Source organism: Armigeres subalbatus, chromosome 1 (genome assembly GCF_024139115.2).
Source record: "Armigeres subalbatus isolate Guangzhou_Male chromosome 1, GZ_Asu_2, whole genome shotgun sequence".
Classification (NCBI taxonomy): Eukaryota; Metazoa; Arthropoda; class Insecta; order Diptera; family Culicidae; genus Armigeres; species Armigeres subalbatus.
Genome location: NC_085139.1, coordinates 116,571,039 through 116,587,518, shown reverse-complemented (window position 1 = coordinate 116,587,518; position 16,480 = coordinate 116,571,039). Strand labels below are relative to the sequence as shown.

The 16,480-nt window shown below is 40.8% G+C and overlaps 1 protein-coding gene across 1 annotated transcript in view; it reads right to left on the bottom strand.

The window, feature by feature from the left end:
- LOC134204983 (uncharacterized) overlaps positions 1-16,480 on the bottom strand; it is a 712,198-nt gene that overhangs the window by 59,343 nt on the left and 636,375 nt on the right. Inside the window, exon 8 of the mRNA XM_062679833.1 lies at positions 7,344-7,715. Coding sequence (XP_062535817.1) covers positions 7,344-7,715 — 372 coding nt within the window. The remainder of the gene's footprint in view (positions 1-7,343; positions 7,716-16,480) is intronic.

The window sequence follows — 16,480 nt, the reverse complement described above, 5'->3', positions numbered from 1 at the left end:
ATGTTGTGAGATCATCGATTATGTTTACTTAATTCGATATCTTTTTGGTCGTTTTAACGGTTAAAATAACAAAACGGATAGCAGAAAAATCTTACTGTGCCATCAAATCATAAACTATTCCCACAAACAAACAGACATAACTAATTGGACATTCACTCATGAAATTCATCGTCGTACAAACACTAACGACATCTGTTGTTGTCACTTAGTTGGTCAAATCACGAACCAGATGGCGTTAGTGAGAAAATGTCAAACCCTGAGGGTCGTGGGTTTGAGTCCCATCGAATACATTTATACAATACATTTTCAAATCAATATTTTCCACATAATGTAGATATTCACATATGAGTTTTCAGAACAACAAATGATTATTAAAATTGACCAGTTAATCAGTGAACGATAAGAATTCCATGAGTATTTTGTCTGTTTGTCTATGCTATTCCTGCAGTCGATGAGAGTAAATCGAAAACTAATTTTGATACACAGTTTAATGTCATATCATTCAATATATTCATATATTAATATATATTAATATATTCAATATATTATATATACAGCAAAATGAGATCAAAATATGCAATCAATCATGATGATTCATATTTGAAAACAAATTATGAATTAATTTAATGTCAAAATCAAAATATGTCTTCTATATGCCCTCATTATGTTTTCAGACTTTGCTAGGGTACCTATCCTAAAGTGATTTGGCCGAGAATGTCATTTCGTCGAACAGTTTTTTTTTTGGCTGAAAAAATCGGTTTTATCGGTCGAATAGCCGGATATACTCTTTGGCTGAAATAGTCGTTTGGTCGAGAGGCCCATTTGGCCGAAATAGACATTCGGTCAAAAGTGTCGTTCGGCTGAATTGATCATTTTGGAATTTTTTTAATTTCACCTCAGCAATTTGATGAACTTCTCCAAAACATTCGTCAAGTTTGTCCAGACTATACATTTGGAAATTATTTTCAGGTTTTCCACGGGTACTACTTTTAAGTTTCTAGAACTAATTCAAATCATCAAGAGAAGCTCTTTGGATTCACCAGGGAAAATTGTTTGGAATATTTCATGAGAATCTCTTCAGAGTTTTCACGGGAAGTTGTTCCAAATTTCTACAGGAAAATATTCAGAATATCCACGGATAGTTCCTACTGAATTTCTGTTGAGTATTCTTTGAAATTTACACAGAAAATTGTGACTGGGGATGCTTTAACGTTGACTTTCGTAATCTAGATTAATTAAGACGGCTAGTTTTTTATTCTTTATTAGAGTGATTTTTTCGCAGGGATAAGTTCATCACTAGACGGCTAGTTTGGCATAACCAACTTTAAAACAATGGAAAAATGCCTTTTTTATTTCTCCAGAAAGTTCTTTCTATTTTGGATAAGAAATTCTTGGGAAATTCCATTGACCGAAAGCCACAGATGGCCGAGCTGGTCGTTGGCCGAAAATACTGTTTGAGCGAAATGGATTTTTAACAGAATGGACCATTCGGCCAAAAATGTCATTTGGTCCAACGGATCATACGGCCAAATATAAATGACTGAACGGGTAATATAGTCCAAAATGGCCACTCATTTGGCGGAGTGGCCTTTTTGTCAATTTTGTACTTTTAGGTCGATACTGGCCTTGAGACTAAAAGACATCTAGCCAAATACCATTTAGCAAAACAAAACGTTTAACGGAAACTGTTATCATTTTGTAGTTTGGCCGAAAGCGACGTACAGTTAAAAGGAACATTTGGCCGGACTTTAAAAAGTTGTTTGCCAAAACAGGTCATTTGGCTGAAAATGCCGTTCAGCCGAAAAAGTCGTTTGACCGAATAGAGAATTGTCAGAGCCATTCGGCCCAAATATATGAGGACGTATTCGGAAAAATGATCATTTCGTCCAAACGACCTGTTAGGGCAAACAACTTTTTCGACCAAATTACCAGTTCGGCCGTATGTCACTTTCGGCCAATGAAATTCGTTCGGACAATAGTTGTTCAATAACTGTAACATGTTTTCGTTTCAGTTAGCGAATGCCGTTGATTTTGACATCGTTTTGAAGTTCAGCTGTCTGAAATCGCAAAACTGCTGTAACTATCGACTTGCAGTTAAAAGCATCGCAGTTAAATGACTTTTAGTTATCGAATGTTTTACTGTACAAAGAATTTTCCGTAGAAATTAAATAATTCCATCCGTTGATATTTATTGCAATCAAAATTTGGAAAATTTCCGCGGAAAATCTAAAGTAGTTTCCGTTAAAATTCCGGAGTATTTCTCGTGAATATTCCAGATAATTTTCTTTAAAAACTTCATAGAATATCCCGTGGAAATTCTTAAGAATTTAATGTTTTATCGTTGGCCATACCAAACACACATTCTACCAGCCGCACACTCCTACAATTATGAAGATTATGAAGAATTATCTGTTTAAATTTCGAAAAATGCTCAACAGAAACTCACCAGGAACTTTCTGTGAATTTCAGCAGATTTTCCTGTAGGCTTTGGTCCGATTCGCGAATTAAAATCAAATAAAACTTAAAAATGACAGTTCAATAATTTTCAAATAGCCCTGCTTGCAGAGCAAGCTTTTTTTGACAGATATTGAATCATTTATCATAGATGTTTTGTTGGTCTTGCTGGTTAGCACCAGCCATTCTTATGGCTGGAGGATTTGATAATTTTCGAACTGTCACTTTTAAGTTTAATTTGATTTTAATTCGCGAATCGGACCAAAGCCTAAGTCTAATTTCTCGTGGAAATTCTGAAGTTTCTGATGTAAATTGCGACGAATATTATGCAGAAATTCCAAACAATTTTATTTGGGAGTTCTAAAGAGCTTCTCTTGATAATTTCAAAGATTTCTCGAAGCTTTAAATTTAAAAAAACTTTTCTGAATTTTCTGAAAAAGTTCATATGGTTTTTCATGCGAAATTCAAAAGATTCTCCCTTTGAAATTTTTTGTCTTGAAAAATTCCCGGAAAAATGCAAAAAAAATGCCGAAAACGCCGCCGCTGCCGACCAACATTTTGATGAACGCCGCCGCCGAGGAATATCGGACCGGCGCACACCTCTAGTAATAGGGCCTTAGCGGGCAGGGAAAGGTTTTTGATCATCGGGTACCCTCTTCCATCTGGACCAGAGGATTTCTTGTTACTTCTGGCGAGGGCGAATGATAGCTCGACAGCAAAGAAAGGCTGGTTGAATGAGGAATTCGATAAATCCGGTGGGACTTGGAAGTTCTCGAGGTAAAAGGATCTGATGGTGATGAACCTCTGGAGTTCGGCTGGATAGCCTACCAAGACAAGCGAAGCTAAATACTTTGCGAGGGCAACTTACGGATGGTCGTATAAGGCGTGGTTTTCAATGTCAAGGAAGGTGGGGGAGAAAACTTCGCTTGCCACGGAGAGCGTTTACTTTTCCCCACAGTTCGGCCGCGGGTTGTGTGGAGTTGACGGAGTCGAGAAAGTTCTCCCACGGGACTCGTAATGTTTTCCTCTGTATATTTGCAACGCACTTACCTCTCCTGGATGACTGGCAAGAAGTCTTCTAGGGAATCGGAAGTCCTTTTTTTCGCGCTTTTCCATTCGACGCGTTGCATCCGACCACCAACGAAAAGCTTTACATCTAAGCTGGCAGCTGGTTTGTGAGAAAGACGCCCCAGCAGCATAGAAGAAGTCTTGTTGGACTCGGATAGTTTTGATGAAGGTGGTGATCATTGGCTTCCCAGTCGCTGGCATCGCACCGCCATAGTGGCCATTTCAAAGCAACCAATCTTGATAGAATCATACTCAAATCGCAATCATCGAGGCTTAATGCACAAGTTAACTCGCTTCCGACTCTGAGGAGAGTATCGCGCTTGAGTTTCTCGAGCCGAATCGCATCGCTTCGTTCACTCGCCGAAAAATGATTTCGCTCTAAAAAGCGTCAACACGCAATCGAGACTTTTGTTTTATATACATATGGATTTATTAGTCATTGTTTTAAGCGAAAAAAGTTTATTCAATGTAATCGTCAATGAAGAACACGTAAAAATCAAGCAATGCTGCAAGTCGCAATTCTAATCATGAGCGGTTCTCTGTTCCATGATTCTGAAGGGATTTTTCACACGCATGAATCCCCGATGGGATTTGAGAATTCGAGATTTTACCTTGCAGTGTTTGGTGCAACAGTGCAACACACATATTGTAGAGATGTGATGTCGGGATATATCAAGGGCTTTATTTATTTCCGATCTTCTTCAATCAAAAATTGATTCCTCCTATTTGCTTTCTCTTTTGAACCTTAATGCGCCTTGTCGACAGCTTAGGTTCAGTTCTTTTTTGTTCCTCCAGGGTGCTCGTACAAATTATGGACATTACGAGCCATTCACTAGTATGAGCCGTATCTTCAATCGATGTGCTACTGAATTTGATTTTCACCTTTCTCGTCCCAATCTTCGGAAAAAGTTTTGCCGAATACTTGCCGCTTCTAACACAAACACCCTTTGATAAATAGTCAGTCAGAATAGACATTAAGTATTTTTTAATATTAAAATTGTAATTGTCTTAAGAAATATTGTATCTGTTGGAAATTGTAATTTCTGTTGATATAAAAGAAGAGGAGGTTTTGCGCCCGCTTGAGGAAGAGATTTTGCTCTACTCAAGCGGGCTTTTCCCTGCTCCAAATAAAGAATAAAGAATAAAGATGTTACAATAACCCGTATGCAATCAAATTTGGTTACATTCAAGTTACTGCAACTTAATCAGTGTGTGTTGTGCTACTCGGTCGGGAGGTGTTAGGAGGGAAGGCATGATTAGTGACCATTATTGGGAAGTAGTTGCTCCCAAAAAAGTCCGAAGACATTTCCCACTTGAGTGAAGAGAGAATAGATTGACTGAAAGTGGTCACATCGAGAGCAGTGACCGAATGGCCGTTGAAAAACGTGGGTGAACCATCATTGAGCGGCATCTGATCAGCCGACTCAAAAGCTCCCAGTAAGTCGACACCACGGAGATCGGACTTTGGACCCCAGGCCGCCCCATGTCTCTCGAGAGTAGGAAAGGGGAGCGAGAGAATCGTCAACATTGTTTCTCATCTTGTTTCTGATGCCTGCTAACGGACCGCAAAGTATGTACACATGGACATTTTGCGACCAGCGTGAGACTCGGAGATGGATTCAGGGTGGTTTTCAAAATTATTGAAATTTTTTTTTATTTTCAAGTCCTCTACATCATGATCACAGAAACACGTAAAAGACACAAAAATACATAGACTGCATATTAGTAAGTTGTGAGATGAAGACATACAGGAACTACAATTTGATTTTCATAATACTATATATAATAGCCCTGTTTGTCTGTCCGGTGACTAGCCAACCAGACGCAGCATGCGGGTTAATTCGCACAAAAATAAAATACTTGACACTTCAATTCGTTTTTACTATCAGATGCAGAAAACAAAACCAGTGACAACTTTAGACAATCAGACATAGCATTTGATGAAAAAATCACAGACAACAGACGTTGAACATTTTGATTTTTTTTAATGCATGAATTAATGAACCGTTTATATTGAAAGAAAAAAAAGAAAAAAACACTTGCTACGGGCGCTACTGCGTCCACAAATAAACTAGTTCGGTATAAACGACGAGAGGAAGACATATCCAAATAATTGCAAACATCTTTCTTACAAAATTTATCCTCATCATCTACTCGCACAGACACCGACAATACATCGAAAAATGTTCGTGAATCTTCACAAGTCTTTCGGGTTGTTTGTAAAACTACATTCTACGGCTATGAAGCAAGTTTCCCACAAATAGTTGAGCACCAATTACATTTATAGCGTCTATCGGAAATTCGATTTAACAATTTTGGCCAAAGAGTCTACGAATACTCGTAACCGTGATTTTTGTTCGTGAACGTGGTTTTTTTCTGTCCTATACTCGCGAACAAAGTAAATGCCAGAAAAAAAGATAACAGTAAGCTCCCGGTAAGAAGCCACTCGATGCCCTTGGTCATCAATTAAGCAGAACTAAATACATAGTGAGTGCCTATTGGGTTTATTCACTACGTGCATTTAACCCGAAGTCGACCTCTCTGACTCCTCATCTCTCCAACTAAATGCTGATTCTCTTCTCAGCCCGCAGAAACACCGTTGGGCGGTACTCCGTGCATCTCATACTGTAAGGTCACTTTTATTGAAGCTGTTTGGCCATTTTCATCCCAAACCAGGGGTTGTCAGCAGTAGAAGATGCGTCAGGAGTGGCAGTCTTTGGGGAGTACCGCTCAGCAATGCACCCTACAGGCTGAGAAACGTCGATGCTGAATTCGGAGAGAAGGTGTTGTAGAGGGCAACTTCTGCCTAGACGCACGAAGTGCACACCAAATGGGGGCTTATGCATAATAAACAATCCTCTGTGGTATTGCTGTGTATTAGGATGAGATTTTTTCTTGACAACCTTTATCGTTTCGGGAGTTTACCTGTGATGCGATAGCAGTTAAACCATCCTATAGGACAACCGCTATCGTTGATAGCCAAGTATCAATCATGGCTTTAAGCGCTATTGAATACCGCGATTTACTCTTCAAGTATGCTATAAAACCACAATAAATCCAATAATGTTGCTATGGTGGGCTCAATTAATGTCAAATTCGTAATTATTAAGCATAAGGATAAGATAAACATTTGAGTTTCGGATAATTGGAGCAAAGTAGCGTAATACAGCTCGTTAAGCTTCGTTCCAGCAGATGTGATACATGATGCAAGACGAGAATGGTCTACGAATGATCTGGATGCCGTGTGATGATGCGTTCCGTTACTAATGTGGATGTGTGCTAGATGCAATGATTCAATGGCTGCTGAAGAGATTCAGAATATCGTTTTGTTAATGCTACTAGTGACGAACAATGGACATGTGGGTGTGTGTTTATGTGGTTGTCAGTGTGGGTGATTGCGTGGATGCCGTGAGCGGGGAAGTGTTTCTTAATATTCTCCATACTTTAAAACCTAAGGCGCACTCAGTTGGAAAAGTCAGCAAATTGTGTATTTCCGTGTTTGTGTGGGATACATTGAACCAAAGTAGGAAAGTATAATCAAAACATCTGACACTACAAACTACCTAAAACAAAATCTGGTCAAAATATCAGCGCAGGAGAAGGTGTTCACACGCACGCAAATACTTACACGCAACATGGGGGACCTGCAAGCGAAATGGTTTGGAAATAACGGGCGGAAGCCTGCACTAGCGAGACTACGTGTGATGGGCAAAGGGTACCGCAAGGATACTGGGTGCACGTCGTTTCCTAGCTTCAGAACCGAGAGCGTCTTGTGGCACAAAGAGTGTGTTTGTATCGGGGGGGATCGGGGTGGTACCTACTGTGTCTTTCCACCGCGTTGTCGTAGAACTTTCCGTTCTCGATGGCCGCATCGGCACCATCGTCCTCTCCGTCCATACTGATCAGGATATTGCCGACGGCGGGGGCAACCGAAGCCTCCAGGTGGTAGCCGTAATCCATGCCACCATTGTGGCCATGGCCGTTCCCATTGCCGTGTGGCGCACCAAAGTGGCCACCGTGCATCCCGTGCTGGTGCTGCTGCCGATGGTACCCGGAGATGTTGTACGGATAGAGGGCCGTCTTGAAGTGCTGCGGAAAGTAGGCATGGGCGGGAGCCACCAGCGGAGTCTCGATCAGTGCCATGTTCTGGTCCAGCAAGCGATGATAATTATCGTCCATGCCCATCGCTCGCACTGCAACGATGTAAAAGTGGGATAGAGAGAGAAGAGAGAAAGAGAGGGAAAGAGACGGCTGGAGTGTTGATGCGTTTGCGAATTTTTTTATTGGTTTGTTGTATAATTTGTTTCAATGTGGGTATTTTTGGTCTATATTTTACAGATTTGTTTTTGCTGGCAAAGGTGGGTTTTCGAAGAGCTCAGAAGAAACGAAATATTTACAGAAACTCGTGGAAATAGCACAAATTATAAATAAACAGACTCGAACTCTATTAGAGGTGGATTAACAAAAACATGACAATTCATGTACAAGGTCGGTTAAAATAAGCAATATTGGAAGCTGTACTTTTAGACCAATAAAAAAAACAATGATTTTTTCATCTGTCTTCAATTAAATACGAGACTCCAAGAATCTGACAAAATGTGAAACATGGTCGCCATTTACTCCTTTCAGTCCCCCTCATAGTAAAATGATAATAAGGAACTAAGGACTGTGTGTGACAAAATTAACTTCATATTCGTGGCACAACAATTGAATAACGAATAGTCTGCAAAAAGTTTTCATGCATATGCATCGAATTTGTTAATCCATAATGCTGGCAATTGGCATTTGTCGCACTTATCTTTCACCACACGTGCTGCACTACTGGGTCTTGAGTGCGATCCCGCTTGAGCTGTGTGCAACATGCGAGATTTGTCGTAAGTTCTGCTCACAACGCAGAAACGGGGGTAAAACAGAAATACATTTCAAGCCGAAGCAACATTTTTAGTTTTTTAGCGCTCTAGAATACCATTATTTGCTGTACAAGAGTTCTATAAAACCAGCATAAAACTTAATTGTTACTGGAGAGGACAGAATGTTTTTACAAATTTGATAAGAGTAAAAGTTCATGTTTACAACGAAATCAGGACAATGGGAAAAGTTTAGAGAAATAACAATGAATCTATAATGACCAGTTGCTTATCTGTGCTTGATTTTATAAAAATGATATATTCCAACAGAAGAGAGAGCTCCCGGAGGAGTGAATTGAATAGTTCAGGTCTGAGGTTTAAGAAACATTGATAATATTGAGATGCTAGGTCTAATGTTGCAAAAAAAAATGCGTAATTGTTCTTAGATTCTGTGCTTCCAATTGAACTATGAGTTTTGTTCAAATTATGGTTACATGATTTTATATTTGTAATAATGTTGTCGTTAGGGCGAAACAAATCCTGAAGAGGAATAAGACCCTAGTGCAAAAGCTTTATTGAAATAAAAAATATCAAGGAACGAAAAAAATCATAACCACAATTGTTTGCATCCGACTAATGATAAAATTATGAAAAAAACTTTAGTGTATTCTAGGTGAGTGAAAATTGGGGTTTAATAACGGTCAGGAAAACACTTATATATTCTGCCAGCGTAAATTCAGAATGTAAATGAAGCTGTCAAGGTATGGAGACATCATTAGCGAAACTTCTTGCTCGGTCTAAAATACTAACTTTAAATTGTGGAAGCACTTCGAGAAACGAAGCCGTCACGACTAAAGGGCGGAAAAGAAAACGGAAATCAACAGATCCAAAATTCATGTAAGTCCAAAAAAAATATTAAAATAAAATATGGAATGAAAACAACATTCAAAAAGTTAGTCTCTGGGGCTAAGTAAAATTGGAATGAAAAATATGCGTGGACGAAAGCGTCATGGGATAGAAATCATATTAAATTTAAAACGTACACCCAAACGGCGATTGTTAGATTTTCTAACAATTCTGTATAAGAATCTACCAAAACATGTATAAAAACTGGGCATATGCAAAATTGTTAGATTCTTATACAAAAAATGTAAGAAAAACTTACAACATTGTTAGTCTTGTCTTTTCAGATTATGGTCGGAACGGCCTTCGCAGTACTCAGATGTCCAGTATTGTCACCAATTCGAAGTATACGTTATGGACAGCTATTCCAATTGCTGTAGCGGTTCATGTCTCATTTGTCCTTCAGTGAAGTACCACCACAGATGGCGTAGGTGTAAATAATGGTTTAATTATGCAATTTAACCAGAAGTTTTTTATCTCCTCATAGAAATACTGAAGATGATTTTCTTCAAATTTACTCGAATGAATTTCGGATATGACTGCAGCCTGCAGAAACTCTTCCTGAACTTCTTTTGAAAGTGCTTCTGGAAAACAATTCAGCTAGGTATTGTTAATTTATTGAGTCACAAAACGACGAAAACACTACGGCTTTACCACACTTGAAAGATCTACGAGCTTCTTCGCAATTTTTGTCATAAACTACGTCTAACGGGAAAACTCGGACACAGGGTGTAAAACGGTAATTTCCAAATTCAAGACCGTTGCGAAATTAGAAGATATTTCAAACGCTAATATCGTCTTTATCTTTTATTGGTTTTCGATATTTTCTTATCAATCGATTCGGAAACTCTCCAGCAATTTGCCAATTCCATCGATACTATTGATTATCAATGTGAAACTATTGAAAATGTTATTTCTTTCCAAACCCGGTAAAAAAATCACATCTAATCAATCTCGTTCATGCATCCCCAACACGGACATCAGATTAATGTAAGGTACGAGCATCCTTACCCACTGCTTCGTTTTCCCTGTGTATAGAAAGACCCGTGTTTCGCGTGCGCGCGTCATTTTCATTCAGGAGTGACCAGAAGCGGCCGCAGCCACAACGGCTGTCACAGCAGTGGTGGTGTGCAGCAGAATTTCTTTTCGCTACAGTGGCGGTCAAGGCAATAGCAGCGCGTCCTTCACGTCCGTGTACCAGTCAGCATCGAAGCTTATCGTCGGCGGATCTGGCAATCGATTGCGTCTGTAGCGGTAAACCATTAGTGAGGCACAGTGGCGTAGCCAGAAAATTGGTCTGGGGAGGGGTTTTCTGAACATTTTTTTCTCGAAAAAAAATTTCTTCTAAAAATTTTGTCTCGCGGAGGGGGTGGGGGTTTATGTCCAAAACCACCCCCGTGGCTACGTCACTGGTGAGGCACATCATTTAAAATAAATCTGTTCTTTTCAGGACCATCATTATATTTGGAAAGAAGGTAAAGTTGAGATGATGACAGTGCAAACGCTAGTGACTTGCAAATTCTCCAGTGATTTTTTTTTATTTTGATGCTGTGTTCGGTTATGTGCTGTCAGTGATTTAAAATACGCATTGTTGAGAAGAATAACAAGTGAAAGTTGATTCAGCAGTGCTAATCAACGGGTGGTTGCTGCAGTGATTGGAAATGAAATCGGTTCTGAGATTAATCTTATTCATAGTGCAAAGCATAATTGCTTGGCGATGGCACACAGTTTGTCATCGGAGGCAGAATCTCAAGCAAGTGTCGGGATGAGACTATGCAACAAATTTATTAGCATGATGACTGAGGTTTTCCTCATCGAAGGCGTCAGTATGGGTCCTAACGCCGGCTGTCGTCAGGTGTTTGCTCTCGAAAATGTATTCACTATGTAGAAGTCTTCGAAAATGTATTCATAAGAGAAGGTTGATCCGAGATTTATTTTCTTCAAATTAAAAAAACATAAGTAATTGCTTGGTGACAGCAGAATGTTGCTGTCGGTAGAAGATCTTAAGTATGTGGCGGAAAAAGACGCTTCAATGAATTAACTCGTACAGCGACTGGAGAAAATTCGATGGCATTAGTATTGGCGGTCTACTGCAACTGACTGCTGCAGAAATTTGTTTCCGGACGACATCCAAATTTTGTTTGTTCGCCGTGTAAATGAATTTATTACAGCGCTGCTCCTTGACAGCTCCGAGAGTCAGATTATTGACCTTGATGATCATAACGAAAAACATGAAGTGGATATTGCGGGAAGAAACACAACTTGCGAATAACGTTTCGGTTGCTGCTTTGTTTTAACGTGTGTGATATTGTTGGTCGAATAAATTGATAGTTCGTGTCGCTGTTGGTAAAACTTGATGGATATTTGAATAAACGAGAGGTGGAGTCAATGTTGGTCAAACTGCTTGACCGTGTGTACGTTCCATAATACTCCACCACCAGCATCGTTGGAGGCCTTTCCCGATTTACCGAAGCCGGTGAGTCTGCATGAATCGGTAGAAAAACCAATTAGCTAGCCAGCCCGATACAAGCATCAGCAAAACACGCGCAACGCACAAAATGCCTGCGAATGCGGCTCGTTCACAGAGCTGAACCCCGTGCTTCGAGACGGATGACTCAACAACGTCCACAAGAAGCGTACGAAACCGAGAGCGCCCGCCTGCCAACAAACAGTGATGCAATGATGGTGACAACGAGCAGGATGTGGATTCCTGTCCACAAATGGCTCTCAAGTCGTACAACCTTGCTCCGTTGAACATCGTCACGATCACGAACCCCACGATACTCAACGCGCTACGAACAGCAGCAGTCAAAGCCTCAATATCGTGTGGCTGCAGGAAGTCGAGAACGAACAGCTTTTCTTCCTTGGCTTTGTCATTTTCGCAAATGTAAACCACACGAGGAAAGGCACCGCTGCTACAGTGAAGGAGTACATCCAGGTCACTCGCGTCGAGCCAGCTGATCGCGCTGAGCAACCCAAGCTGCAGAAGCCAAGCAAATCTGGCTGCAGCAACTTAATTACGACTAAAAGTGCTCATATATAAGTTACTGTAATCTAGAAGGTAACATGTGTGCTGTTCGGGAGAGTGCACGACATGACAATTTGCAATATTTACGCTCCCTCCGGAACACTGGCCGACTCTACGACACTACTCATAATTCCCTTTACCCATAATGCCATTACCTCGAAGGCCACTACCCCCAACGCCATAACCCCGAATGAGTCACTACCCCGAATGCCATCAAAATATTTTAATCAATAAAAGTTTATTTAGAATTCATGTGAATGATTAATACCTGTTTTACGAATTATACAATAGCAGGGCGACTCCAGTCGAGTAAATTACATAGTTCTTACGAGAGTTTTGATCGAAAACCGTATTTATTTTTTGAGCTGACATTCCTTTGACAAGATTTCCCGTGACAGACTCGCAAGTACTAGACGGTGCGATTAGTTTTATCAAACCGTAACTTTTTAAAAATGGTATAGAATGAAGAATTCTCGTTCCGTAAAATCCATGTGCTACATTTGAAGACTGTTAAAGCTAAACGTGAGAATTTAGTGGCACGTTCTCATGCTCAATGCAGGAAGCTGGAGGAAATCGGAGGCTCGCAAACATGTATTTTAACAGAATAAAGGTGTGAAAATGTTGCTTCTGAAGTTTGAGGAAAGTCGGCGGTAAACCTTACTGTGACAAGAAGGGCATTGCAACAAGACTGTTATAGACGCAATTTACTCAGAGCCTGAGAATCTCTTGATAGCAGCTTCAAGACTGCAATTTTATTAAATTGGTATAGTGGGATTTACATTGTAACCTTTAAATAAACTTACAAATAGATCCATTGGGGAAGATCCATAAATTACGTAACGCAAAAATTGGGCATTTTCAAACCCCCTATGTCACACTTTTTGTATGAAACGTCTGAAAATTTTGTATGGATCGTCACACTTTGACCAACCCCCTCTCCCCCCTCAAAGCGTTACGTAATTTGTGGACGCTCCCTTGATAGTGTTCCGAGATGCGGTCTTTCTAACTTTCAATCATCAATGGTTGGGTTAATCGGGATAAATTAACTGAGTTCATGAAGTAATTAGTAGTTAACATATACAAGTGCCGTCCGAGCATAACTTTTATGCTACTTTGAATCGTTTACTGCGCGCATTTAAATCACAAATATTCTAAATTATAATGTGGCTTACTTCGCCATCTGTAACTCTTAAAGTCTATTTAGATAAAGCATGAACAATACTTGCATGAATGTCACAAATCGACAAATGATGCGCAAGGGAACATACGCAAGAACTCAGGCTCACAAAGCACCGAGGAAAATCATCAAAGTATTTCCAACACCTTTAATCATCAATATTAGACTAAATAAAACTGAATAACACAAAAAAACTCCCGAAAATTCGCCCAGGTAACATATTTAATGTTAAATCACGCAATATTCATCTTTCGCACTTTTTTTTCTTTGATCAAGAAGGAATAAAAGCTTCGATTTAGACGCTTCAGAAGGAGTTAGAGTTGCACCGAGGTGTTTGATCTACGCTCCTGGCGTAGACAACAAACACCCATCCAGTGGGCTGCCCTGTCCGGCTTCCAAACAGATTCAGACATGCAGGTAGCTGAGTCTCAACCGGTGCGAGGCAGCGAAAGCGTTGCTACAACGGTCGGTGTACGAGAACAAGACTGATGTTGCCCTGCTATCGGACCCGTATTGCATCCCTCCTGGGAACGGCAGTTGGATTGCAGACAAGTCCAGAACAGTGTTAATCTGGACATGCGGGAAGTACCCTATCCAGGAAATAGTTTCATCTTCGGGCGATGAGGGTTTCGTAATAGCCAACGTAAACGGTGTTTACTTTTGTAGCTGCAACTGACCTCCTAGCTAGAATACAGAGCAGTACACTAGGGCAGCCTTTTTCATGTGTGATACCCCTTAAAACTTTTGCATTATTTGAGGTACCCCCATTGCTGTAAATGAAAATAAGTGTAACTGGAAATGGACCTGAAAACTAACGGCATATACTGCCTATTGTCGCATATCAGTCCCATCTTTGCTGGGTTTCCTATTCATATGGGTCAAATATGTGATAGTGGGCAGTATATCCCATAGTTAACTAACGGCTCTCCATAAAGTGTGCTGAAGTTTTTATTATTCCGTGCAGCTTACCAATTCACATTAAGTTTAACCATAAAGCTTCCTACAGGGCTATAGGAGGCTTCTGAGCCCCAAACCACTTGAGTAGGCTTCTGCGCCTCTTGAAGGGAGGCTTCTGCGCAACTTGAAGGGAGGTTTACGAGCCTCTTGGAAGGATGCTTCCGATCCACTTGAAAGAAGATCTCCGAGCTTCTGGTAAGGACGTTTTCGAGCCTCTTGGAAGGAGGCTTAGAGCTTTTTGAAATAAGGCTTCCGATGTTCTTGAAAGGAGGCTTCCGAGCCTCATAGAAGGAACGTCGCGAGCCTCTTGAAAAGAACCTTTTAAACTTTTTGCAAGAAGGCTTTAGACCTCTTAAATGGAGGCCCCAAGTCTCTTAAAAGAAGGCGGCCAGACTACTTAAAACAACTTACGGGCCTATTGAAAGAAGACTTCCGGGCTTCTTGTAAGGAGGTTTCTGGCCACTTGATAGGAGGCTTCCATATCTCTTAATTGGAGGCGTCCAGGTCGTTTAAAACGAGGCTTCCGGGCCACTTGGAAGGAGGCTTTCGGGCCTGTTTAAAGGAGGCGTTTGGGCCCCTTAAAACGGGGCCTTCGGGCCTCTTGAAAGGAGGCTTCCTTCCTGGAAAGAAGGCTTCCGAGCCTCTTGAAAGGAGGCTCCCGGGCCTCTTGAAAGGAGAGTCTTAGAAGTAGGCTCACGAGCCCCTAAAGGGAGCCTTTCGAGCCTTTTGAAAGGAGGCCTCCGAGCCAGCCTCTTAAAACGAGGCTCCCAGACCTCTTAAAAGAAGTCCTCTAGGCATCTTGAAAGGCGGCCTTCGAGTAGCTTGAAAGAACGTTTACGAGAAGCGTGGAAAGATGCTTCTTATCCTCTTGCAAAGAAACAACCGAGCTTTTTGGAGAAAAAAAAAACCAAACGAAGAGAGCCGAACCTTTAAATTCCTAGATTTTAGTAACGATGCATATTCTTAAACATGTTGTTTCGATCTTAAAGGTAAATAGTAAAGATTTTTTTTTTAAATTTGTCCATTCGTTAGATTTCTGCAACCGTAGCCCTTGTTTGTGGAGGTCAGGATTCGATAGGCTTTGATTTACTGATCGCTGTGCATATTGTCCAAAACAAAGTTTTGAAATTAGCTCTTTTAGTGAAATGTATTCAACCGTATAAGACGAGTTTAGTACTTTCCATTTAATTCCACTACGTTTTGTTATTTTACAGATACGCATTTCGACTTCAACTGTGATGCTGTTTTCAGTGTCTCGTACTTGACTCGACTAAAAAATACACAATTATCAAAGCATTATCAATATGTTTTGATTGGAATTGTACTAAGTCCTCCCTTACACATTTTTGTCCGAGGTACCCCCTGAGGCTAGCAAATGTACCTCTAGGGGTACATGTACTGCCCACTCATTGAAGACACTTGCTTCTACTTATGCTTTCAAACCAGTTAGTGCGCCTACAAGACTATCTAATACCGTAGTGCAGCGGTTCTCAACACGGGTTCTCCCATGTTGAGAACCGCTGCACTAGGGTATTAGATAGTCTTGTAGGCGCACTAACTGGTCTGAAACCATAAGTAGAAGCAAGTGTCTTCAATGAGGGGGCAGTGGACTGGGGATCCCGGTTCACTAACACTAGACACATAACTAGAGTCGCTAGCATGGCTCAACGTGGTCCTGTTGAACGAGGGGCAGGTATCCACGTTTAGAGATCCGAGAGGTGAGTAATGTATCGATCATCGAATCCTGAATGAAGGGTTCATGAGAGGAATACTTCGAATGACCATCAGGAAGTACGGTTTATGGTCAATTGAACCCTCAATAGAATCACAAGGCGGGTCACTGCAGTTGACCAAGGATGGCCTATCTCGCAGTTCAACCCAGAACTGTTAAAGGAATCATTACGATGGGAAAATAGGACTCGTGGCCTGAGTGGCGACGAGTTATACGAGGTCCTGATACGAGCTTGTGACGTAACAATGCCAGGACTAATCCAACCGGCAACTGCAAACCGGTTTACTGGTGGACGAAAACGATTGCTGATCTAC